The sequence below is a fragment of the Macaca thibetana genome, chromosome 10 (genome assembly GCF_024542745.1).
Source record: "Macaca thibetana thibetana isolate TM-01 chromosome 10, ASM2454274v1, whole genome shotgun sequence".
Taxonomy (NCBI): Eukaryota; Metazoa; Chordata; class Mammalia; order Primates; family Cercopithecidae; genus Macaca; species Macaca thibetana.
In genome coordinates, this window is record NC_065587.1 from 74,682,713 (window position 1) to 74,708,681 (window position 25,969).

General features: G+C 40.5%; 3 protein-coding genes across 8 annotated transcripts in view; 2 read left to right on the forward strand and 1 right to left on the reverse strand.

Moving 5' to 3' along the window:
- Positions 1 to 8,966, forward strand: part of MCM8 (minichromosome maintenance 8 homologous recombination repair factor) — a 43,528-nt gene extending 34,562 nt beyond the window's left edge. The window contains exons 16-19 of the mRNA XM_050745270.1: positions 219 to 428; positions 1,574 to 1,650; positions 7,761 to 7,950; positions 8,558 to 8,966. Of these exons, the coding sequence (XP_050601227.1) occupies positions 219 to 428; positions 1,574 to 1,650; positions 7,761 to 7,950; positions 8,558 to 8,650 (570 nt within the window). The 3' untranslated portion in view covers positions 8,651 to 8,966. The remainder of the gene's footprint in view (positions 1 to 218; positions 429 to 1,573; positions 1,651 to 7,760; positions 7,951 to 8,557) is intronic.
- Positions 1 to 25,969, reverse strand: part of TRMT6 (tRNA methyltransferase 6 non-catalytic subunit) — a 267,426-nt gene that overhangs the window by 48,151 nt on the left and 193,306 nt on the right. The gene's annotated exons all lie outside the window — the stretch shown is intronic.
- CRLS1 (cardiolipin synthase 1) overlaps positions 19,800 to 25,969 on the forward strand; it is a 34,503-nt gene continuing 28,333 nt past the window's right edge. Inside the window, exons 1-2 of one of the 6 annotated variants that reach the window (XM_050745274.1) lie at positions 19,800 to 20,256; positions 23,741 to 23,878. In XM_050745274.1, the coding sequence (XP_050601231.1) occupies positions 19,951 to 20,256; positions 23,741 to 23,878 (444 nt within the window). In that variant the 5' untranslated portion in view covers positions 19,800 to 19,950. Of the gene's footprint in view, positions 20,257 to 20,447; positions 20,541 to 20,581; positions 21,128 to 21,168; positions 21,614 to 23,740; positions 23,879 to 25,969 lie in introns of those variants that run through there. The other 5 variants (XM_050745280.1, XM_050745277.1, XM_050745275.1 and 2 more) reach the window with 5 other exon arrangements.

Here is a 25,969-nt window from a genome sequence, read left to right on the forward strand (position 1 = left end):
CCCGGCTAATTTTTGTATTTTTAGTAGAGATGGGGTTTTGCTGTGTTGGCCAGGCTGGTCTTGAACTCCTGACCTCAGGTGATGTGTCTTCCTTGGCCTCCCAAAGTGCAGGGACTACAGGCGTGAGCCACTGCACCTGGCCTAAAAAAGTTATTTTAGCAGAAAGATTTTATTTGCCACTTATCTTTGTTATCTTGGGCCTTTTAATCATGCTTCAGGTGGTTCCTGGAGAAATAATAGATCCCATTCCCCACCAGCTATTGAGAAAGTACATTGGCTATGCTCGACAGTATGTGTACCCAAGGCTATCCAAAGAAGCTGCTCAAGTTCTTCAAGATTTTTACCTTGAGCTCCGGAAACAGAGCCAGAGGTTAAATAGCTCACCAATCACTACCAGGCAGCTGGAATCTTTGATTCGTCTGACAGAGGTTTGTTTCTTTTTATGGTCTTGCTTTTTTGGCTTAAAGGGGAAGGGTGTGCCTTGACTTCTCTTTTGAAGTATTGTCTGCATAACTGACTCCGTTTTTCTTTCTATTGAGAGACGTTAGAAATGGATGGATGAAAGTTTTTAAAAAGATTTTGTCATGTCTGTAACATATCAAAGTATAGCTACTTCTTTCTAGTCATACAATCGATTACTTAGCATGCAACTTTTGTTTTTCTTTGACTGACTCTTAGGAGACTCCTGGAATGTCTGAAAAGTGGTTAGGTTAACTAGGATTCTGAGATCCCAAGTTGAGTATATGGGAACACGGAATGTGTCAGGTATCTTGAGTATTTTATTTTATTACATGACAGGTTCACAAGGATAGTGCCTGTGTTTTTAACAGTAGTAATATCTATTCACAGTTGTGAAATACTAAAAGAACTCCAGCAGTTAAGATTAGCTAGCTTAGAGTTTGGACTTCTAGCTCCTAAAATCTGATTAACTCCTCTTTGTTGTTTTACCATATTGGTTAGGCATGATTTCCTAAAAGCAAAAGGCAAGGGAAAACCAAGTGTATTTTATCATCCAATCTCCTGAAATGAATACTGAGAAAGATACATTAATAAGTAAAAACGAGTTTTATCCTTATTTTAAGTGAGTTGTAATTTCATAGTCAAGGTTTCAGATTTTATTTTATTTTTTTTGCCCTGAGTCAGGGTCTCCCTCTGTCACCTAGGCTGGAGTGCAGTGGCATGATCAAGGCTTATTGCAGCCTCTCCTCCCAGACTCAAGTGATCCTCCCACCTCAGCCTCCCAAGTAGCTGGGACTACAGGCATACACCACCGCACCCAGCTAATTTTAAAATTTTTTTGTAGAGACAGGTCCTCACTTTGTTGCCTGGGCTGGTCTCGAGCTCCTGGGCTCAAGTGATCTTTCCACCTTGGCCTCCCAAAGTGCTGGGATTATAGGCGTGAGCCACCACCGCCAGCCCAGAGAATTATTTTCATATTTTGACTTCTGATGTTATGACCTTCCTCACCTAAAGGTCAGTTTTTGTGTAAAATTAGTAAATGAAGTAAAGCTTAGACATACTGTGGTAAATATATTCATCTTTTGTCATCTGAAAATGGTGTTTTCTTTTAAAGGCACGAGCAAGGTTGGAATTGAGAGAGGAAGCAACCAAAGAAGATGCTGAGGATATAGTGGAAATTATGAAATATAGGTAAGATAAAAATTTCAAATAGTTTTAAATGAAATACCAGTTATCTTCCCATCTCAAATTAGGCAATAGGCCAAGGCTGCTTTTATTTAGCCCATTGGGTCACTTATTTTCCTCCTGAACAGAGTATCGTTTCTTAGTTTAAAATATTTCTCACTGTGTAAATAATCTTAAACATTTTTTTGAATGAGTAATACATTTACATAGTGCTATAATCAGTTCCAAAACCTATTGGAGAAGAGCTAGCTCCTGTGCTATTTACCACCTACTCGCCCTTCACCCAGAAACCCATTGCTTTTCCATAAATAGTCTACCGATTACACTCTTCTGTATCAGTTTTGAATTTTAACAATATATTCAGAGATCTTTTCTTATTAGAGATTCTTTTTTTATAGCTACAGAGTATTCTATAGTGTAGATATACTATGTAGTATATTTGATCAGTTCCCTTTTGACACATAGATATTTTCCATTCTTGTGCTTTTAAATAATGCTACAGTGAGTAATGTTCTATGTAAGATACTATATACGTGGGTAAGTTGTACACCTACATGATAAATTCTCAGAAGTGATATTTCTGGGTTCAACAGTAAATACTATAGGTTTTTGATAAATATTGGTAAATTGTATCCTTTGCATTTTACATCATTTAGTAGATAATGATTCCTAGAAGGTAGAAAAGAAAAATTAATTGAGCATATATGTTTACCTTAGACATAGACTTTTAAAAATCAGAAATATTATTTTAGGTAGGTTTTTTATTCCAGCTAAAAAATTTTTTAATAGGTCCATACTTTCATAAGCTTCAAAATTCCAAAGTTCAAAAAGTATAGGTCGGACACAGTGGCTCACACCTGTAATCCCAGCACTTTGGGAGGCTGAGGCAGGTGGATCACCTGAGGTCAGGAGTTCGAGAACAGCCTGGGCAACATGGTGAAACCCCGTCTCTACTAAAAATACAAAAAATTAGCCAGGCATGGTGGTGAGCGCCTGTAATCCCAATTACTTGGGAGGCTGAGGCAGGAGAATTGCTTGAACCTGGGAGGCGGAGGTTGCAGTGAGCTGAGATTGTGCCACTGTACTCGAGCCTGGGTGACTGAGCAAAAAAAAAAAAGTATATAGTGGAAAAAGTTTCCTCCTACTCTGCTTATTTAATAGCTACCCCGTTCTTCCTGCTAGCCAGTGGCAATTATTAGCAGTTTTTTGTGTGACTATGTATCTATATATTCTTTTTTCCTCTTTGTAGACAGATGGTAACTATAACAACATACCATATACATACTATACCTTGTTTTTTTCATTTAAAATCCATTTTTAATATCCTCTCATAGCAATGAAAATACATATCTGTTAGGAATCTGCTTTTCCAAGACCAAAAAATATATTGAAGATGAAATTATTTATCTTACTTTGTTAAGTAATTTCTGATTCTTCTAAGGTAGATGAATTCTTTTGTCCTAGTAGCTGCTGATTCTGGGGCTTGCGTCGTGTCAGAACCAGGTGGTTTTGCCCAGCTATTCCCCTTTGGCTGTGAACAAAAGTGCAGCATAGCTGGAAGAGCAAGGGCTCTGGAGTCCAACCTGGAGCTGCCATGGCAAGTTACACACTGCTTCTCAGTTTCCTCTGCCGTAAAACACACCACAAAGGATTGTGCTCTGAGGTGTCATGCAGTGATGCTCTATAAAGTGATAAATAGGGTTCTAATACATTAGAGGACACTCAATAAACACTGTTTACTATCAATAGCGCAAGTCTTTTTTTTTTTTTTTTGAGACAGAGTCTGGCTCTGTGGCCCAGGCTGGAGTGCATGTTGGCTCACTACAACCTGCGCCTCCTGGGTTCAAGTGATTCTCCTACCTGAGCCTCCCAAGTATCTGGGACTACAGGTGCATGCCACCACACCTGGCGGATTTTTGTATTTTTAGTAGAGACAGGGTTACACCATGTTGACCAGGATGGTCTCCATCTCCTGGCCTTAAGTGATCTGCCTGCCTCGTCCTCCCAAAGTGCTGGGATTATAGGTGTGAGCCACCATGCCTGGCCTGATAGTGCAAGTTTTATTGATATTCAGATGAGGCTGAGCAGATCCCCTTTTCTCTGAGTTATACCATAAACTGAAGGCCTCAAAAACTGGCAGATCTCATCCTAGATAAGAAGTTTCTAAAATTACCCTTTTCAAAGAATTTTTATGTTCTAGTCCTCAATGCCCTCCATCTAAATTGTGCAGTATGTCTTAGCTGCAGATCCTTTTCTTCTTGTCTTTTCCTCATAGGGAGACACTTTACCTAGTTGTCTCTTTGACCCCAGCCTGGTACTGGCCCATCCCTGGAGGCTGCTGTCTTCTCTCTGCTGCCTCTGGAAGTATGCATATGGGTAGAAGGGCACCCATGTCACCTCCTGAAGGTGCAATCATCTGCAGCTTGTTTCCTGCCCTTATAGGAAGTCCATGGAAGAAGAGGAACCTTTCTCCTTAATTCAATCTCAGTTTGTAAGCAGCAGTGAGGTTCTACTGGCTGTCTTTGAAAGCTTTAAAGATTCTAGAATTGACAGCTTTTAATTTTTTATTGGTGGCACCAAAGTAACTGTCTCATAATAAGAAAAATTAATAATTATTGACTCCCGACCCCTTTCAGCTAATTTCTAACAACTCACCTTCTGTGTCTAAGTATCCTGTTGGTATGGCATCACACAGTGCTTTTTTTTTTTTTTTTTTAAATTTAAGACAGAGTCTCACTCTGTCATCCAGGCTAGAGAGTACAGTGGCGTGATCTCAGCTTACTGCAACCTCTGCCTCCGGGTTCAATCGATTCTTCTGCCTCAGCCTCCTGAGTAACGGGGATTATAGGCATCTGCCACCATGCCCAGCTAATTTTTTTGTATTTTTAGTAGAGATGGGGTTTTGCCAAGTTGGCCAGGCTAGTCTTGAACTCCTGACCTCAGGTGATCTGCCCACCTTGGCCTCCCAAAATGCTGGGATTACAGGTGGGAGCCACTGCGCCTGGCATCACACAGTGTTTGATCCATCAATTTTCTCTTTATGTGATTCAGTACTAGGGTTTGAGGGATCTTGTAGCTGGAAATTTTGCCAACCTGGCTTTAGTCCCTCTCCAGTTGATCTCAATATATGTTGGAGACCCTCCAGTTGCCATTTAATAAGCAACCAGATAGTCTAGAAATTTACTAGACTTTCTCATACAACTTGCTGCTAGGGGCATGGCATGCTAGCATATGAAGTAAAAAAATGGCCACAAAATCTAGTTGTCTGCCTGACTTCTTGTGGGTATGGCTTTCTGAGAGACCAGACTAGAGACTGACCTAGCAGAGATATTTTTTCCCATTAGGAAAGTAAGTCACAACCCAACCAAAATTTCAGAATTTTTTTATTTTAACTTTTTTTCCTATAACAAAAACAAAGACTAAAAATAGGTACTTCTTATTTAATGATGAGAAGGTGATTATAGTCTAGGATGTGTGCATCTTGCTTTCTCTGCTTCCTGCACTTGAACACTCCACCTTTGGGAGTGTGGCTGAGATTCCCACTCCTGATTTCCTTTTCCTTTTAATGACCTCTGGGTCTTCTGGTGCCTGGCTCTCCTGAATATCATGTTTCTACTTTGTAGACTGTTCATCTGTTGAGCAAATTAAGGGGTACACTACCCTGCTCCTTTTCTCTCTTAACCAGAATTAACATTCTCCTTTTGAGGCTTTACCATTGCTCAGTTTCTGCAGGCCTTTGACCACAGACATCACCTCAACTGTCTAGTGTCTCTCCACAATAAATTCACTGATCTGTGGACACGGTAGATTAGTTCTCCTGAGCATCATGCTTAAGCAGAGTAAATTAGGCTATAATTACCTTTTCAATAAAAATGCTATGTTGCCCATTTGTGGTTGGCTTATACTTGGTATAAGATTTCTCTGCGTGTCTGAATACTCATGTTGGACAGTGTTTGCATGTGCTTTCCTGTCCAAGAGGAATTCTTAAGTGTTGACTCATGGAACTCTGTATTCGTACTGCTTCCCAGAGTTGCTTTGGTAAATTTGAACAAGTTTCAGATCAGTTTACATCTGGGCCCCTGAAAAAAAGAGGTCTTATTATTAAGTGTAAACAGTACCCACATGACATTACCAGATTGTTTCCCTGAATTGTCTTAGTGTATTTACTGGCATTCATAAAAATTTTCAGGAAAAAGAAAATAGTTTGATTGGAATTACCTGACACTACTTCCATGGTAGAGATCAAGATCCAGTGAAACACAATGAAATTAGATTATGAATTACCTGTTTGTTATGCTTAACATGCATTCTGTCCTTAGTTCATGAGAGCAGGGACCTTATCTGACTCATTTACCAGTATATTCCCAGGGCCCAGAAAGTAGGCCCTCAGTAAATGTCCTGCATTGATGGTAAAATTGACCTTAGTAATCATTCATTCATTCATTAAATCTTCCATTTCAGGGTTTTCATCTCTTCAGCTTTGTTCAATTTTTGCCCTTAATGTGGTTTTAAACCTTTTAAGATTACATTTTAACTGGGAAGCCGACAGTTGAATAAGAAAGTTCTTAAACTGTGACATAGCTTGTCTGAGTTACCAGAGCACTTAGCTTTATTTTAAAAACTAAATGCTTATATTTAGTAAACAGTTGACATAAGCTTTCTCCTAAAATTGAAAATACACGAGGTAGCAGAAGAGAACAGAGCCACCTTCAAAGGTGAGAGATCACTGTGAGTTTTTTTCTGTTTCAGGAAACTAGCTCAAATATTTTACATAGCTTTTTAAAATCTGAAGCAGTGTAGCAGATTCAAATCTGAGATATGCCACTTACTAATAAAGTGACTTCTGGCGAGTCACTTTAATCTTAGTGTAGATTGGTGCAAAAGTAGTTGCAGTTTTTGCCATAAGAAAAAAAAATTTCAAAAACCACTATTACTCTTGCGCCAACCTAATAAGAATGTTTTTTCATCCATAAAATGGGAATAAAAATAGTTCCTAAATCACAGGATTGCTGGGAGGATTACGTGGGATAGCCTATGGTAAATAAATATAATTAAGATAAATGTTACTTACTATTATTAACCGAAAACATTTTTAACAACTTTCTTATGAGAAACAAGCATATGGGAGGTTCATCATAAAAGAGATTATGCTGTATTTCAGAGGAAAACACCATCTTGCTGTTTTATCATTTTTAATAGTCTTATTTGAATGACTCATTCCTATGTAGGCTTTTATGTATAACGTAGGCTTTTAACTACTCAAAGAACAAAAGGAAGCTTTATTGTTTATAACCCATTAAAATCATTCCTGCATGCTCCTTAAGGGGAGGGATTATACCTGTTTTGTTCACCACTATAAGCCTATTGCCCAGCAGGTGACCAGTATGTATTTGACTAATTAATTAATTCCTGGTTAAATAACAGTTTTGCCAGTTATTCTGGCTGTGAAATACAGCTATCCCATTGTTCAAGCAGGGAATCAGCAATAGAGTTGGATTAAACAGGATGGTTAATTGTGTTTCTAACTGGTGTTTTCAGACTTCTAGCTAAAATTCACTATCAAGTACGTATTTCTTTCCTTGGTGATATTGGGAAAATAAGAGGAAGCAGAAGAAATCTGGCAGTAACAGGTGTATCCTTTAATATCTAACCATTATCACTGCAACTCACCATAACCTTTCTAGTTCATTCCTATAGTATTTTAAATAACTTTTATTTAAAATACTGGTGCCGCCAGATGCTGCTCCAGGAGATAGGATGCATTTTTATTCAGTAAAGTCTAAATTTATTATATTTAGAATTTCTTTTCTTCATGAATCAAAAAGAATGTCCCAGGTATTTATATTGTAGTTTATCAATTTTGTGTTTTTATGCATTTCTCTCTTCAAATTTAGAAGTTTCTTAAAAGCAGTAATTGTGTCCAAAATATTTTTATTCCTTATCAATCCTTATCATAGTGAATTTCAAAGTGGCCACTCAATAAACACATGTTGAAATGTTTACTAAGTGAGCCTAGTGGCTACTTCCAAATTTTTCTTCTGTAACCTCAAAGCCCAGGACAACAATTTCTATGGCAGTGCCACATTGGGTAATTTTTTTCTTCCTTTCTTTTTAAGCATGCTAGGAACTTACTCTGATGAATTTGGGAACCTAGATTTTGAGCGATCCCAGCATGGTTCTGGAATGAGCAACAGGTCAACAGCAAAAAGATTTATTTCTGCTCTCAACAACATTGCTGAAAGAACTTATAATAATATATTTCAATTTCATCAACTTCGGCAGATTGCCAAAGAACTAAACATTCAGGTATGTTAAACTAGTTAATCTCTTTTGTAATAATTTCAGGAGGTCCTTATTAATATATAGTAGAACAGAAACAGTTTTTACTTATTTAAAATTCATACCTGCTTCTTCTCAAAGGCTTTTCAGCATCTTGATAGAGGGAAACATTGTAGTAAGACACAGTCTGTATGTTTTTTTGAAAGTTTCTTGTGGATAAGTCATTTTAGTATCTTTTAACCTCAGTTCCCTCATCTGTTAAACGGACATGATTATACCTGCTATTCCTACTTCAAAGTTCTTGTGAAAATCAACGTAATAGCACTTCAAACGTGCTATTACACATTATGGAAAATTAACTTCTTAATTTCAAAAGTTAGTTTGATTTTTGTTTTTCAGCTAACCTGAAACAAATGTAAAATATTCTCTGCCTATTGGAATTTTTATTTTTTATTCATCTAGGCTTTATAGAATCCAGAGCTCAAATATAGGCAGTTTGCTCTGTAAGAAGTAAACACAATTTTATTTGGCAACAAAACTTTACAGTTACATATTATTGTTTGAGAGATTTATTTTAAAAGTAATATTTTGACATGTTACTTAATGGGCTAAACCTTTTGATGTTTTCTTCCAGGTTGCTGATTTTGAAAACTTTATTGGATCACTAAATGACCAGGGTTACCTCTTGAAAAAAGGCCCAAAAGTTTACCAGCTTCAAACTATGTAAAAGGACTTCACCAAGTTAGGGCCTTCTGGGTTTATTAGCATATTAAAGCCATCTCAGTGAAAATATGTGTGTGCGCACAGACACACACACACACACACACACACACACTCAAATACTGTTCTCTGAAAAATGATGTCCCAAAAGTATTATAAGAAAAAAGCATTAAATATAATAAACTAATTTAAGAAGTGATAAAGTCTCCAGATGCAGTAGCTCACACTGTAATCACGGCGATTCAGGAGGCTGAGGTGAGAGGATTGCTCGAGACCAGGGTTTGAGACCAACCTTGGGCAACATAGCAAGACCCCATTTCTTTTTTTTTTTTTTTTTTTTTTTTTGAGACGGAGACTCGCTCTGTCGCCCAGGCTGGAGTGCAGTGGCCGGATCTCAGCTCACTGCAAGCTCCGCCTCCCGGGTTCACGCCATTCTCCTGCCTCAGCCTCCCGAGTAGCTGGGACTACAGGCGCCCACCACCACGCCCGGCTAGTTTTTTGTATTTTTTAGTAGAGACGGGGTTTCACCGTGTTAGCCAGGATGGTCTTGATCTCCTGACCTCGTGATCCGCCCGTCTCGGCCTCCCAAAGTGCTGGGATTACAGGCGTGAGCCACCGCGCCCGGCAAGACCCCATTTCTTTAAAAAAAAAAAAAAAAAAATTAAACTTAGCTGGGTGTGGTGGCACATCCCTGTGGTCTCAGCTACTTGTGAGGCTGAGGCAGGAGGATTATTTGAGCCCAGGAGTTTGAGCTTACAGTGAGCCACGAACACACCATTCACTGCACTCCAGCCTGGGCAATAGAGTAACTCTTGACTCAAAAAAATAAAAAAAAATTGTAGTGGTAGCCATGTGTTAATTGTTAAATAAATTCTCCAAAAGGCTAAAATTACTTATAAATTTTTTATAGTTATATTTTTGACCTGCCTTTTATATGTGTATTTCATAGTTTTGCATATCAAATGTAGGCATTCAGACAAATATATAAACCAATGAACATTTACATATTCTGCGTTCCAATAAATATTTATGGACACTAAAATTTGAATTTCATAGTTTTCCCATGTCAAAATACAAAATCCCCAATTTTTGATTTTAGCCATTTAGTAATAGGCCTCATTTATTCTACAGGCTGTAGTTTATAATAGAGTCTTGCTTGCAAACAATAGAAACAGACTGATTAAGCAGGAGAAGTTTTTTGAAAGAATTTTGGTTAGCTCACGGAATTATTAGAAGGCAGGTGAACCAGGAGGGTAAGCTTACAGCAGCAATTTGTAAAACCATGCCTTAGAATTAGACCAAGGAAGAAGCTGCTGACACTGCTGCCACACAGGGCACTGGAAGAAAGTGCTACTGCCACCATGCCCTACCTTTGCCACTTCTGCAGCAAGAATAGGTAGAAGAATGCCCCCACCCACACCAGAACAGCAACAAAAGGATTCTCCATGAGGCGCCTCCCTAAATTGCTGAATTCAAAAAAGAAGTCTCATCCAAAGACATCTGATTGAAAAAGGTTATGTTATATGCCCCTTTCATAGGCTGCTAGGGAGTTTTCCTGGTTCTACTTTTGGGTGGTGGGATCAATAAGACCAGAATTTCTCATATGTTGTTAGAGGATTCAGATGTTACAGGGTTGCCAGCCAAACTATCAATCATGTATAAATCCAACCAACACTTTGTAACATACAAGAACTCAGGAAATAACCATTGTTGGAGAATCTACTGAAATACAGCTTCCAGCAAACCAGAAGATGAATGGAAAATGTAAATAAAAAGAACTGGCAGTATATATCGGATGTTTAACTGTAGGACCAAAACTAAGATGTGGAGACTACTGTTACAGACCACAGTGTAAATTTTTTTTTTAAGTGAGGAAGAAGAAATCAGGAATAAAAAGAGGGGCTAGGCGCAGTGGCTCACATCTATAATCCCAGAGCTTTGGGAGGTTGAGGCAGGAGGATCACTTGAAGCCAGTTTTGAGAACAGCCTGTGCAACACATTGAGACCCTCTCTCTACAAAAAATAGCTGGGCATGGTGGTGCATGCCTATTATCCTAGCTACTGTGCAGGCTGAAGTAGAATCACTTGAGCCCAAGAGTTTGAGGTTACAGTGAGCTATGATTATACCACTGTACTCCAGCCTGGGCAAGAGAGCAAGACCTTGTCTCTTACAGGGAAAAAAAAAAAAAAAAAAGGGAGAAAGTAGATAGTAGCATAAATATAATGAAGTCTTTAAAAGCTAGGGGTTAAAAGATATTTAAAGCAAATAACTCAGGCATGGTGGCACGCGCCTGTAGTCCCAGCTACTAGGGAGGCTGAGGCAGGAGAATCGCTTGAACCCGGGAGGCAGAGGTTGCAGTGAGCCAAGATCACACCACTGTACTCCAGCCTGGGCAACAGAGTAAGACTCTTTCTCCAAACTAAATAAGAGATATTTAAAGCTAAAAAAAATCTATTAATAGAATTTAAAACATTTCATGAAAGTCAACACATAAATAATATCAACCAAAATAAAGTGGTAGACAGAAGAGGAAATGTACTAATTTATTGTTCAAAGAGGAAAATAAGTCTCAAAGGTTAAGGATATTATATACATTTATTTTTTAAAAGACATAAACGTACATTTTCAGAAGAAATTGTTCCATGTTTCCTTAGATTCTGTATTTAGCATCCATTAATCACAGGGCCAAACTAACAAATGCTGTTTAGCTTTCCCTTACCATCCAGCTTTTGTGGGTATGCAAACATCACATTACAGTCCCTCCAACCACAAACCCCAATATATAGTATTTCACTTCCTGCCCGATAGGGGGTGTCCACACCTTTCAACCACTGTAGCAACAAAGCTCTGGCCTAGGCTTTTCACTTGCTTCTGTACTGCCTGACTGACTGTGGTGTTTCCTAATGTGGCCTGGTGTGGTGTGGCATGCCCTCTTGGGAGACGAAAGTTTTTTTTTTTTTTTTTTTTTTTTTTTTTTTTTTGAGACGGAGTCTCGCTCTGTCGCCCAGGCTGGAGTGCAGTGGCCGGATCTCAGCTCACTGCAAGCTCCGCCTCCCGGGTTCACGCCATTCTCCGGCCTCAGCCTCCCGGGGAGACGAAAGTAATTTTCTATAGGCAGTTGTTTCTGTGTCACCATTGCTGATTAAAACAAATCCTAAGTACAAATGTCAGAACAGAAACATGCAAAGCAAGAAAACATGACATCATGAAAGTTTCTTTTTCTTGTGTTTTTTTTTTTTGAGACAGAGTTTCACTCTTTTTGCTCGGGCTGGAGTACAGTGGCGCAATCTCGGCTCACCGCAACCTCCGCCTCCTGGGTTCAAGTGTTTCTCCTGCCTCCGCCTCCCAAGTAGCTGGGATTACAGGCATGTGCTACCATGCCCGGCTAATTTTGTATTTTTAGTAGAGATGGGGTTTCTCCATGTTGGTCAGGCTGGTCTTGAACTCCTGACCTCAGGTGATCTGCCTGCCTCGGCCTCCCAAAGTGCTGGGATTACAGGCATGAGCCATCGTGCCGGGCCGAAAGTTTCTTTTTTAAGAGACGGTGGTCTTGCCATGTTGTCCAGGATGTACTTGAACTCAACCCAAGCAGCCCTCCCACCTCAGCCTCTTGAATAGCTGAGACTACAGGCATGCACCACTACGCCTAGCTGCGAGATGAAATTTTAAGAGATGGGGGTCTTGTTCTGTCGCCCAGGCTAGAGTGCAGTGACATGATGAAGCCTTGATCTCCTGGGCTCAAGCAATCCTCCCACCTCAGCCTCCTGAGTAGCTAGAACTACAGGAATGCAACACCATACCCAGCTAATTTTGATTTTTAGGAGAGATGAGGTCTTCCTTTGTTGCCCAAGCTGATCTCAAACTCCAGGGCTTCCGGAGTAGCTGAGACTACAGGTATGAGCCACCACGCCCAGCCTGCTCTCTTTTCCAATATTGTGTTAAGTAAATTGTACTGGTGGTAATCAACTTGATCATTTCATTTTTAGGATAAGAGGATATCAAGGTGAGAGTATAACTGAACCAGGAGAGGAATAAACACCACCCTGTGACTGATGGATCTTTATAGCTCCCCTTTGATAAAGAAGGGAAATATTGTACTTCCATTAACATGTTATAGTTGCTGTTGTTATACAGAAGAATATTAAATAATATTCGTATATTGTTTATGAATGCATTGAATTCATAAACAATTGTATGGATACTGACTAGCTAAAGAGGTAGATAAATGTAGATACAATGATACGGTGATTTGGTATTCAGGGTTCATTCTGCTCTCCAGTGTGCCTTCCTATAATGCAGGGGCTGGAAGGTGAGAAAATAACCACATTTCCCAGACTCCCTTTGCAGGTAGATTTCCAGATGTGAATTGGGTTCCACTGATATATATAGTGTATATATAACTTTATAGTTATACAGATATATATACACAGATATAGTATATATCTATATATACTTTATAGTATGTATACTCTATATAGAGTATAACTATATACACTCTATATATACTCTATGTAGTATAGAGAGTATATATACTATACAGTATACTCTCTATACACTATATAGTATACTATATATACTATGTATATAGTATATACACTATATATATACTATATATAGTATATAGTAATCAGCTTCCTCAGGTTGAAACATCTAGATATATTGAAAACACTGGATAGTCTGCAAACTCCTCTTCCTTAGAGAATGTGTATTATCTTTAGTATTAAAATGACTCTTCTAAGTCCTGAGAAGCACCTCAGAACACTGCATTCATGCATTCACATGTTTGCTAGGCAGAATAGTACCCATCCTGCAAGACATCACATCCTAATGCCCAGAACTTGTGAATGTCTTAGGTTACATAGCAAAGGGAAATTAAGATTGCTAATCAGATGACGTTAAAACAGGGAGATTATCTTGTATTATCTGCATGGGTCTAATATAATTAGAAAGAACCTTTAAAGTGGAAGAGGGAGGCCAAAGAGAGCCAGAGGAAGATGTGACTACAGAAGAAGGCACAGATGCAGCATTACTGGCTTTGCAGATGACGGAAGGAGGCCTTCAGCCAAGGACTGTGGGTGGCTCTAGAATCTTTTTTTACATCTCAGTATGTACACCACAGTTAAGGTTTTTGTTTTTGTTTTTTTATTTTTGAGATGGAGTTGCGCTCTGTCATCCAGGCTGGAGTGCAATGGTGAGATCTCGACTCACTGCAACTTCTGCCACCTGGGTTCAAGCAATTCTCCCGTCTCAGCCTGAGTAGCTGAGACGACAGGTGTGCGCCACCACCCCCGGCTAATTTTTGTATCTTTAGTAGAGACGAGGTTTCACCATATTGATCAGGCTGGTCTCGAACTGCTGACCTCAGGTGATCTGCCCACCTCGGCCGCCCAAAGTGCTAGGATTACAGATGTGAGCCACTTTGCCCAGCCTCACAGTTAAGGTTATTAAACAATCTGATTTAACTGAATACAAAATGCTGGGTTGTGTGGTGACATGGTTTGTAAAAATGTAAACAGGGCTGGGCATGGTGGCTCACATCTGTAATCTCAGCACTTTGGGAAGCCGAGGCAAGAGAACTGTTTAAGGTCGGGAATTGGAGACCAACCAGCCCAGGGAATATACAGGGAGACCCTATCTCTGAAAAAAAAATACCTGGGCATGGTGGCATGTGCCTGTAGTTCCAGCTACTCAGGAGGCTGAGGCAGTAGAATTACTTGAGTCCAGGAGTTTGAGGCTGCACTGAGCTATGATCACACCACTGCATTCCAGACTGGGTAACAGCGAGTCTATCTGGAGTGCAGTGTCTCTAAAACAAAACAAAAAACCCAAAATATAAACAGTAAGGACTAGGAGGTATGTATAGGAAATTAATAGCTGAAGAATATTTTACCATGTTCAAAAACAAAATTCTTCATGTGGCTGAGAGAAGAAAAAAATGGTATGTTTGCATTCCATTTGCAGGTATTACATAAACCCATTTTAAATGAACTAAAATGCCTAGGATTTGGAGGGAAAAATTATCTCGTGCTCACATTTGAAGGTTCCTCTCAGAAATAAACCATTTAAAGAGACCACAGTACTGGTTTAATTTTTTTCTGGTAGGGACAGAGGGAAACAGGTGGTCTACCACCTTTCAAAATTCAGTCACATGTTCTGAATAGAAAGGACAGTTGCATGTGACATTAAAACAAGGCTTTCTGAAGCAGTAATTCCCAGCCTTTTTGGCATCAGAGACTGGTTTCAAGGGAGACAATTTTCCACGGATTGGGTGGGGGGATGTTTCGGGATGAAACTTCCACCTCAAGTCATCATTAGTTAAGATTCTCATAAGGAATGCACATCCTCGCGTGTGCAGTTCACAATAGGGTTCACACTCCTATGATAATCTAATGCGCTGCTGACCTGGCAGGAGGCAGAGCTCAGGTGGTGATGCTCACTTGCCTGCCGCTCGCCTCCTGCTGTGTGGCCTGGTTCCTAACAGGCCATGGATTGGTACTGGTCCACAGCCCAGGGTTTGGGGACCCCTGTAACAAAAGGAAAACAAGATTCTTAAATCTTTACAGGAAGGAGGAATGGAATGGAAAATAAAGTAAGTTGTATACTAAATGATGTTAAAAATCCCTTTGTCAGCTTTAAAATATTGCAAGCAGAGAGAAAAAAAATATTAAAACCAACCATTTTACTTTCTTATTTGTAGATAATGCCTGCCTTATGAGAATGTTGTTTCTTTTAAAGATTCCAAAAGAACCATATAAAAACTTAGTAATGACTTAATTGTTCACATATTCTAGTGACATCAGTACTTTTTCAGGAAGTAATGTGGAAAGGTTGGCACTAGAAGTTGACATAAGAATTAGTTTAGCCAGGTGCAGTGGCACATGCCTGTAGTCCCAGCTCACAGGAGGCTGAGGCAGGAGGATTGCTTGAAGCCAGGAATTCTGGGCTATTATAGTGTGCTCTGCTGATTGGGTGTCCACACTAAGTTCGGTATCAACATGTTGATCTCCTGGGAGTGGTGGACCTGCTCAGGCCAGAAATGGAGCAGGTCAAAATTCCCGTCCTGGTCAGTAGTGTTATCGCCCCTGTGAAGAGCCACAGCACTCTAGCCTGGGCAACATAGTAAGACCCTGTCTCACATAAAAAATAAAAAAATAAAAATGAAAAAGAGAATTAGTTTAGATCTCTTGATAATTTAAACAGTAATCTAAATTATAGGGTTTAGGTGGAGTTAATCTCTGCAAGTCCTGAGGCGCTATACCCAAGGTGCTTGGCCCTACCAGGAATGCACTCTTGCTTACATGTGTTTCAAATCTAAATCCCATCATTTAGTTTTTTCCTATTTAGGCTGTGGGACGGTGTGTTTATTACAATGATTGAAACCTGTGCCTTATTTGAATTACTAGTTATTCAAAACACACTTTTGGGTTTAGTGCCCGGTAATTACAGCGTACTCCTGTAAGACTTAACTCTCATTGATTCCTAGAGAATTGTTTTTGATACGGTCTCGGTCTGTCACCCAGGCTGGATGGAGTGCAGAGGCACAATCTCGGCTCACTGCAACTTCTGCCCCGCTGGGCTCAAGCAATCCTCCCACCTCAGCCTCCTGAGTAGCTGGTACCACAGGCACCCACCATCATGCCCAGCTATTTTTTTTGTATTTTTGGTAGAGATGGCGGGGTGCTTGGGGGGGGACGGGGGGAGCAGGTGGGGTACGGGGGTCAGCGGGGGGAGTGTCCTCACAGTGCCCAGGCTGGTCTTGAACTCCTGAGCTCAAGCAGTCCACCCACCTCGGCCTCCCAAAGTGCTGGAATTACAGAGATGAGCCACCATATCCAGCTGTTTTAACTTGATTTAACTTCCAATCATTAATATTTACATAAGACCCATTTGCAAAACTACCTTCTTTACATTATCTTCTTTTGGTTTTAGGAAACAAAAAGTAGCTCAAGTTTATTGTGTCCTAGACTAAATAACACAAGTAGCTAACACTACATTACACTGCATATCTGATATAAAAACACAGTACACATATTTCTAGACTTTGTTCATTTATCCCTAGGCAGAAAATATTCATAATAGATTTGGAATAAAATTTCCTTCTCAAAAAGCTTAAACTTCAAATAGAAGTGATAAATGAGAAAGAATGATTGGGTTGCAGAATTTTCAAAAGCCTAAAAAGAGCCCGGGCATGGTGGCTCACACCTGTAATCCCAGCACTTTGGGGGGCCGAGGTGGACAGATCACTTGAGGTTGGGAGTTTGAGACCAGCCTGACCAACATGGTGAAACCCTGTCTCTACTAAAAACACAATAACTAGCCGGGCGTGGTGGCATCTGCCTGTAATCCCAGCTACTTGGGAGGCTGAGGCAGGAGAATCGCTTGAACCTGGGAGGCGGAAGTTGCAATAAGCCGAGATAGCACCACTGCACTCCAGCCTGGGCGAGAACAGGGCAAGACTTCATCTCAAACAAAACAAAACAAAACAAAACAAAACAAAAAAACCCAGAAAGCCTAAAAACAGATTCCAAGAAGTTGTAGCAAAGAGGTAGTTTGTTCCAATATACAGCACAGTCATACACAGCACTTTGCAACTTACCAAGGAAAACGTTAAACGTGGCAAGACAATACTACCCTCTGGGGCAAAATTTTTATTTTCACAACTTCTCAGCAAAGGATGAATGAAAGGATGAACTAAACAGTTAATAGCAGGCTAATTATTCAAGATTGAACACTCCTTTCTCTTTTCACATTCTTTTGGTGTAAGCACTTAAATGATTGACTACAGAAGTTGGGATAAGACACCTGACCAGTACATTTTGGTTACTTATGAAAATAATTCTGATACAAGGGTGGAGAGAGAAAAATTTGAAATGAACTTCATAAAACTTAGAATTTATATATGGATTTTTATTTCTATTTTTATTACAGACTTACTATTCTAATTTTTTCCCCATTTTGGGAAAAAAGTTCAATGACAGATATTCCCAGTCCCTTCACACATATGAGGTGCCTGTGTGTTTAGTTTATCTGCTTGGATAGAAATCATTACAGAATTCATAAAACAGGAAATGAGCATTATAAACCAGTTACTAACTGTAGAATATTTTGGTTTCCTCTGCCCCCCGCCCTGGTCTAAACCCTACTTCACTGGGTTTCTGCATTTTCTCCATCCTTTTTCCCAGATTAACCTGTTCATTTATTGACTTCTGTCAAGTTCTAGAAAATGAGATCAAAGACTGATAGCTGGATGTTCTCCATCTTAAAATGTTAGGGAAACAGTTTGTTAAAAGCGTGTTACTCTTTAGTCCTAAGTATTGAGCAGTCATTGTCCTTCAGGCCAAAATGCCAGCCACTTTATTTCCCTACTTTTTAAAGACTTAATTAGCCATCAGCAGTTTGTAGTAGAGCTGGCTTTCTTAATACAAAACAGTTTATTATATTTTAATTGGCAGGCTCTATTGTATCTTGGAGTGTTTTTCTCTAATTTTATATTGAAGTGAAAAATAGGAAGAACATAAAATTGCTACATAGATAATTTTGGAGATGTTCTATTTTAAACATTGATAACAGTATAATTTAATTCCATATTTTGAAATATACAAAAATATATACAACTAAAATGGTATCTAAAACAGAAACCTATGAGTGCTTGCTCCAAACAGTAAGGCAAATAAGTGAAGAGCTCAGGTAATGGTGTTATTCTTGAGGACACAAAGCCTGGATAAAACTAGATTACCATAAATAGTATAGAAGTTGAAGAAATCAACACAGTAGGACTAGAATTAATTTAGAAAAAATTAAGAAAAGTTTGGACATATACCATAAGTAATAGAAATAAAACCTATCAGAGCAACAAACGGAAAAAACACACAAAAGCAAGTTTGTGTACTCAGTGCCAAGGATTAGAGGCAGATGAAGTACAGACTGAATATAGGGAATACTAAGAAGTCCCAAGAGACAATGAGTGTCTTAAATCAGGAAGCGGAGAGTGAATAAAGGCAATCTCATGAAAGGAAGGGAGAAACTGTAATCCTGCCCACTCCCTCTTGCCAGGGTTATCCAGAATCAATGTTTACCTATGAGAATTGTGTTTTTAAATAGTTTTTAAATTTTAAAAAATTTTTACATTGCTGGTATAAAAGTTTCAATTTTTCTGTCAATGTCAGGATTTCAATGTAAGAAATAGATTTTTTTTTTTTATAAAATGATTTTTGGATAAATACCCGCTGCTTCATCTACCATGTTGCTCACTTTCAGTTGGCCTTTCCCTTTCCTAACTACCCGAGTTAAGACTTTAAACTCAACTGTAAGGTAGTTCAGCCATCATAGATGGGGTTAGTGGGGGGGATAGTGGAGAGGCGGCAAGAACCATTCAAATTCAGTTCAACACTGAACAAGAAAAAAGTGTAACATTGCAAATTAATATTGATATATCAATATATTTAATATACTAATCTGAATATATTAATCAGCTAATTAATGGTGAACTGATTCATAACTATCTCGAGTATTATAGGCAAGTTTCTTAACCTTTCTACACCTAAGTTTCCTTATCTGTAAAGTAATAATGGAACCCTCACCTTGCAGTGGTTGGGAGGATTAAACCTGATGATGCACTATAGCCTGGTTATATAGTATAATCGAAACTTTTGTACTAGCAATGTAAACATTTAAAATAATTTAAAAACTATTTAAAAACACAATTCTCATAGGTTAACATTGATTCTGGATAATATATTACTGTTTTCAGCAAAACAATTAGCCATTGCTATTAACATTTTCTAATGCTTATATTTTTGGCATATGCATCTTCCTTCAATGCTCAAAAAGGAGAGGATTATGGAACCAATATTTATTAATCATTTCTTCTGTACCAGATACTGTAAACCACCCACAAGAACGGTAGGGCGCCGCACGCACCTTGGAGGGGGCCCTTCTGCCGGCCACCCGCCCCGGAGGGTTTCAGGCCAGGGCCTGATGTGGCTCATGCCCCCTCGCGGCTTCGTCGGCTGCGCAGTCATCCCACCTTATTCGTTTCTCTCCCTCCCTCCCCGCTGGCCTTGGCTTGCCAGGGGCGCCGGGAAGCCCGACGGCGACGGTGTCGTAAAAGCGTCGCGAAGGCGTCCGCCCTTGGCGGCTCCCTGCCACCTGTATAAGTGGAGCGTGCTGGGGTGTGAAAAGTAGTATGGAGGCAGCGGTGGTCGAGTTTCTGTGTGGTTGCTGGGTCTCCATGGAGAAGCGGCTCGCCAGTGTCCCAGGCTGCTGAGCTCTCGCCGCCCGAGTCCCCGCGGCGCGGCCGCAGGGCCATGCTAGCTTTGCGCGTGGCGCGCGGCTCGTGGGGGGCCCTGCGCGGCGCCGCTTGGGCTCCGGGGACGCGGCCGAGTAAGGGGCGCGCCTGCTGGGCCCTGCTGCCGCCGGTGCCATGCTGCTTGGGCTGCCTGGCCGAACGCTGGAGGCTGCGTCCGGCCGCGCTTGGCTTGCGGCTGCCCGGGATCGGCCAGCGGAACCACTGCTCGGGCGCGGGGAAGGCGGCCCCCAGGCCAGCGGCCGGAGCGGGCGCCGCCGCCGAAGCCCCGGGCGGCCAGTGGGGCCCGGCGAGCACCCCCAGCCTGGTACGTACCGATGAGGCGGCGGCGGGCCGGCCCTGGGCTGGGGTCGCCGCCCCTGAACTCGAGTAACATGCTCTGGGTGGTGCAGCTCGGACGCTTCCGTTTCCTAACTTTTAGACTGTTCCCTGAAGAGAAGTTACTGGCAGGTCATTCGGTCGGGATGAATTTCAGGGTCACCAGCGGGGTCCACCTACGGTCTCTGTGGCCAAGTTAGAAATCATCTCTCATCCCCCTTCTGTCTGCACCCGTTGCTGGAAGGGCCGCCTCTGCATATTGCATTGGTAAAGGTAGCCTTCGCTTGTCTTATTAAAAAGCCTATTTTTAATTCTTTTGAAGTGAATCCCCAGTGTTTAGGCCAAGTCTCTGGGAATCTTTAGGAAGGTATACAGGCCCTTCTGTTTGCTTGTGCAAGTTTCGTTCACCATCATTTGACCTTTTGGTAACCTTACACATTATAGGATGAAGGCTAATTAAACAATTTAGGTCGTAATTAAAAGATCTTTTAACCTTTAATTATAGAAAAAGATTTAAACTATTCTTGAGGTAACGGAGGGAAGTATTTGTCCGCTTACCTGTTGATATGCTGCCCAGACAGAAGACACCCGAGCATGAGTGTGGGAGAGCTTTTGATGTCATGTTAGCAAGACTCATGCAATTATTACATCTTCAATTGTTATGTCTTCAGTGGCCCCTGTACTGCTTTCATCAGTTGTACAGCATGGGGTGAGGTGGCCAGATCCTGGCAGGGGTCTCAACTCCACTAATAGCTAAAGCATGTTGGGGTTTGAATGCTGGATACTTTGAAGTTGCCATATCCTGACTGAAGACCTTCCCAGAACGGCAGTAGTTGGTCGAGTATGCCACAGGTTATCTGGTTGAGTAATCTGAGATTAGCTCTCCTAATGTTAACTTTGAAACTTTTACAAATTTAATGATTACAAATTAATGAGACACTTTAACTGAAATATTCTATGTGGAGCTAAAAAGAACTCCGCTGTTCCAGCAACATTCAGTTCTGTTTGTTAATTCGCCAAATGAAATGATGTTTCTGTTTACAACTTTGTTTTTAATTTTGCCCTGTGGATAATATCTGAAGTTAATTTGGGGCCCTTTTTTCTGATCTTTTGCTTACTGCTTTTTTGCAACCATGTGCAACCTTCTCCTCTCCCACTCTTCCCTTTGAGTTGCTGTAACCTTTGATCAGTATTTGACTTATTCTCTACCATAGTATGGTCAACAGACTTATCTTTTTTCTCTGGACTCTGAAACACTCTGATATTTGAACTTGAATTTGGGATGTATTCCAAGAATGTTTTCATTATATAATGTGGATTACTTTCAGTAAAAGATCTCAATAGAGGTTTGTATTGCTTCTTGTTTTGTGATTGCTCTTCTGATAATTTGAAGTTTTTCTATAGCTTTCAATGACAGTATTCTGCCACCTGGCCCCAGCGATAACTATTTAATTATCCCTCCAAGCTGAGGTGCTTTCTTTCTGGGTTTCTTTTATAAACACAGACATAGTGTCTTTAGAGAATCCTTTTTTTTTTTTTTTTTTTTTTTTTAACAGGATAGTTCATAGAATTTTAAAAGATATCTTTAGAAATGGACTTTGCCACCTTTTTTACAACCAAAATTAAGATTCAGGCAAGTTGGCTAGTATTGATTAAGAAAGAGGTTAGGCCGGGCGCGGTGGCTCAAGCCTGTAATCCCAGCACTTTGGGAGGCCGAGGCGGGCGGATCACAAGGTCAGGAGATCGAGACCACAGTGAAACCCCGTCTCTACTAAAAATACAAAAAATTAGCCGGGCGCGGTGGCGGGCGCCTGTAGTCCCAGCTACTCAGGAGGCTGAGGCAGGAGAATGGCGGGAACCCGGGAGGCGGAGCTTGCAGTGAGCCGAGATCGCGCCACTGCACTCCAGCCTGGGCAACAGCGTGAGACTCCGTCTCAAAAAAAAAAAAAAAAAAGAGGTTAAATGGGGTTCTAGTGAAGAGAAAATCCCATGGGGTAGAATTGGCAGTCTTGACTCAGTGGAGAAAAAAAAATCTAGGCTTTAGGGAAAGGCGTTTTCTCGTCTTTATTTCTGTACCCTGTTGTGCAGGTTGTCTTAGCTCCGCGGGGCCGACGCTTTTCAAAGCTGAAATACCCTCTCATGAGTCAGATTCTGTTTGGCAAGAAGGGGATGTTCTTCAGACAGCTGCCGAAGAGCTCTTTTGTTAGTGCCAGCTTCAGCCAGCTTGGCTCCAAATGAAGTGTCAAGGAATCGCAAAGCCCCCAGATGGGAACTGTGAAAGCCGTTGGTTTTTAGTTGAGGATCTTAACATTTCCATGACTGTTTTGAACAAATTTACAAAATTTCTCCATTTCCAAATATCACAATCTCTATTCCTATCTCCATTTTCTTCTAGCGGTTCTCTGACTTAGTGATGAGGTTATAGAATTCAATCTTCTTTTGTTCTCTTCGTTCATACCTCCATACACTGTATTACCGTTCTTTAGATATGTGTAAGGGAGTGAGGGAGATTCTTTGCAGTAAATATTTCAAAGGTGAATGCCTGGAGTTGATAATTTGGCTTTTTTTCCTGACACTTTTACTTGTAAATAGACACTATTTGTCTACTTAGAAGATCTTCCTGAAGTTTCACCATTAAAAGCAGAGTACTAAAAGTTCCGAGTTCTTACAATGAAGTTATATGTGAAAAGCTTAGCTTATATGGCAGATAATGCATGTGTTCTGTCTTCCCTCTCTTAAGAAAACCTATAATAGGCCAGGTGTGGTGGCTCACACCTGTAATCCTAGCACTTTAGTCGGCCGAGGCTGGCGGATCACAAGGTCAGGAGTTTGAGACCAGCCTGGCCAACACAGTGAAACTCCGTCTCTACTAAAAATACAAAAATTAGCTGGGCATGGTGGCAGGTGCCTGTAATCCCAGCTACTCGGGAGGCTGAGGCACGAGAATCACTTGAACCCGGGAGGTGGAGGTTGCAGTGAGCCGAGATCATGCCCCTGCACTACAGCCTGGGCGACAGAACTAGACTTCGTCTCAAAAAAAAGAAAAGAGAAAAGGAAACCTGTAATATGTAAGATGCCTTACTCCGTGTTTGGGTACATAATACATCTTCATCTTTTATATTCTTTTTTTTTTCTTTTTTTTTAAAAAAATTGAGATGGGATTCTTTCCATGTTTCCCAGTCTGGTCTGTAATTCCTAGGCTCAAGGGATCCTCCTGCCTTGGCCTCCTGAAGTGCTGGGATTACAGGCATCAGCCACCATGCCCAGCCATCTTCTGTATTCTTGAAAGAAGATTTTAGGGAGATATCTGTAAAAAGAACTGAATGGATTTTAAAATTCAATTTAATGTACTAAATTTAAAGTTTATGCAGCTTCTGACTGAAGCTGATGAAGTATATTTTTCTAATGTACATAGTTATTCAAAGTATGAATTCATAGTATTTTATTTAAATTTTGTTGTCTTTGTGTTTCAGTATGAAAACCCATGGACAATCCCAAACATGTTGTCAATGACAAGAATTGGCTTGGCCCCAGTTCTGGGCTATTTGATTATTGAAGAAGATTTTAATATTGCACTAGGAGTTTTTGCTTTAGCTGGGCTAACAGATTTGGTAAGTTGTAAATGCACTCCCAGTTTGCTCTCCTTCCAAATGCTCATCTGTACTACTAAGTTGAAATAGCATAGCCTTAGCTTGCTTTTCCTTGGGAGGAAACCCTCAAGATGAATTTGACGTAGTACTTTTTGTGAGGACTTTGTCTTTAGCATCTATATGGGATTTTTTTTTTTTTTTTGTATATGATTTCAGGGAGGAAGCGAAGGTTGTAGGGAAGTAAAGGAGGGGATACTTTGCACTCTTGGTTTTTAAGAGTGAAAGAAATACCCTTAGAAATTTCCAAAGAGCTGAGTGCTTGCTTTAGGGATAGAAATAAGGGAGAGGAGATCTGAGATGACTTTTCTATGTATTGTGATAAAGAGGAGTACTCTGATCTGCAACTGGTTTTCCTAGCGGAGAGGGAAACTGGACCAGTTGTTAGGACACAGGAAACTAGGATGTAACCAGGGAGCATGTAGAACTCATAGCTTTGCTCAGGTTTCATGCTAGCAGGAGGCTGTAGGTACCCCCACAGATTTATTTTCTGATCTCTGCTCTACACCCCTCTGGCTGCCCTGCAGAATGCTCTGGGCTGACAATTGAACATCCTTCCTTCTTCTCCTCCCTCAGCAGATGGACAAAGAAGAGGAACTCTCCTTGATACCACAATGTTAGTTTTGATAGAGGAGAGGAGAATTTATTCAAATGATCTCAAATTAGAACTGGAAAATAATTTTATAACAAAAGGCTACGTTAAATAGGCTTTTGTGGACTGGCTAGCCATCATCATGTATGACATTATTTGTATTACCAACTTTATTTCATGAAAGTTTTGAAATGCCTTATAAAACTGGCTGGACACAGTGGCTTACACTTGTAATTCCAGTGCTTTGAGAGGTCAGGAGTTTGAGACCAACCTGCACAACATAGCAAGAGCCTATCTCTACAAAAAATTTAAAAATTGGCATGGTTGCACACGCCTGCAGCCCTAGGTACTCAGGAGGCTGAGGTAGGAGGATTGCTTGAGCTCAGGAGTTCAAGGCTGCAGTGAGCTGTGATCTCACCACTGTGCTGTAGTCTGGGTGACAGAGCAAGACCTTGTCTCTTAAAAAAAACAAAAAAAAAAGGGAAAACTTCATGCTGTATAAAAATGTAGTTGAGGGAAGTGTGGAAAAGATGAGGGGATAATTTTAAACCAGGGCGAAGTTAGCAGGAGAAATAGATATATTATATTCAGGTACAAGGTTGGTCTGAGATCTATATGAGCATCCAGACAGGTGGTGCTTTGGTGCCTCTTCAAACTAATTTATGTTTGAAAAGCTTTGATCAATTTTGCTCAATATTTATTGAGTGAGATTTGAGAAAAACTAGTTTTATATTAATAAAAGTTGCATGGCATCTTTCTTTGTAACATCAGCTATTGTCTTTGAGGTTCATAGAAACAAAATTCCATATGCCTAGTAGCAGAAGCATTGGTAGGCAACTTAGAATTAACTGAAGATTTTGGAGTGCAGACAGAAGAGAGCATTTGCACTGTTACATGGCATTTCCAAACCTGCTTCAAATGTAGTCTCTCAAATTGGCTTTACCTCTCTTTTTCCAGAGTTTAGCTTCTACTAATATTTGTCACCGCCTCTTCCCATTCTCACAATCTTTCTCCTTTTATTTTGTCTCTGCCTTTTTTTTTTTTTTTTTTTGGAGACGGGAGTCTCACTCTGTCACCCAGGCTGGAGTGCAGTGGCGTGATTTTGTCTCACTGCAACCCCTGCCTCTCAGGTTCCAGCAGTTCTGCCTCAGCCTCCTGGGTAGCTGGGATTACAGGCACGCACTACCACGTCCGGCTAATTTTTGTATTTTTAGTAGAGATGGGGTTTCACCATGTTGGCCAGGCTGGTCTCAAGCTCCTGACCTCAGGTGATCCACCTGCCTCGGCCTCCCAAAGTGCTGGGATTACAGGCATGAGCCACCGCACCCGGCCTGTCCCTTCTTTTCTCTCGAAGCCTCCACTCATTGTCAATATTGTCTCCAAGTCTGTCAAAGGCTGTTATACTGGTAACAGTTTTTTTTTTTTTAACATAACAGACAAGATCTTTTTCAGTTACTGTAGTC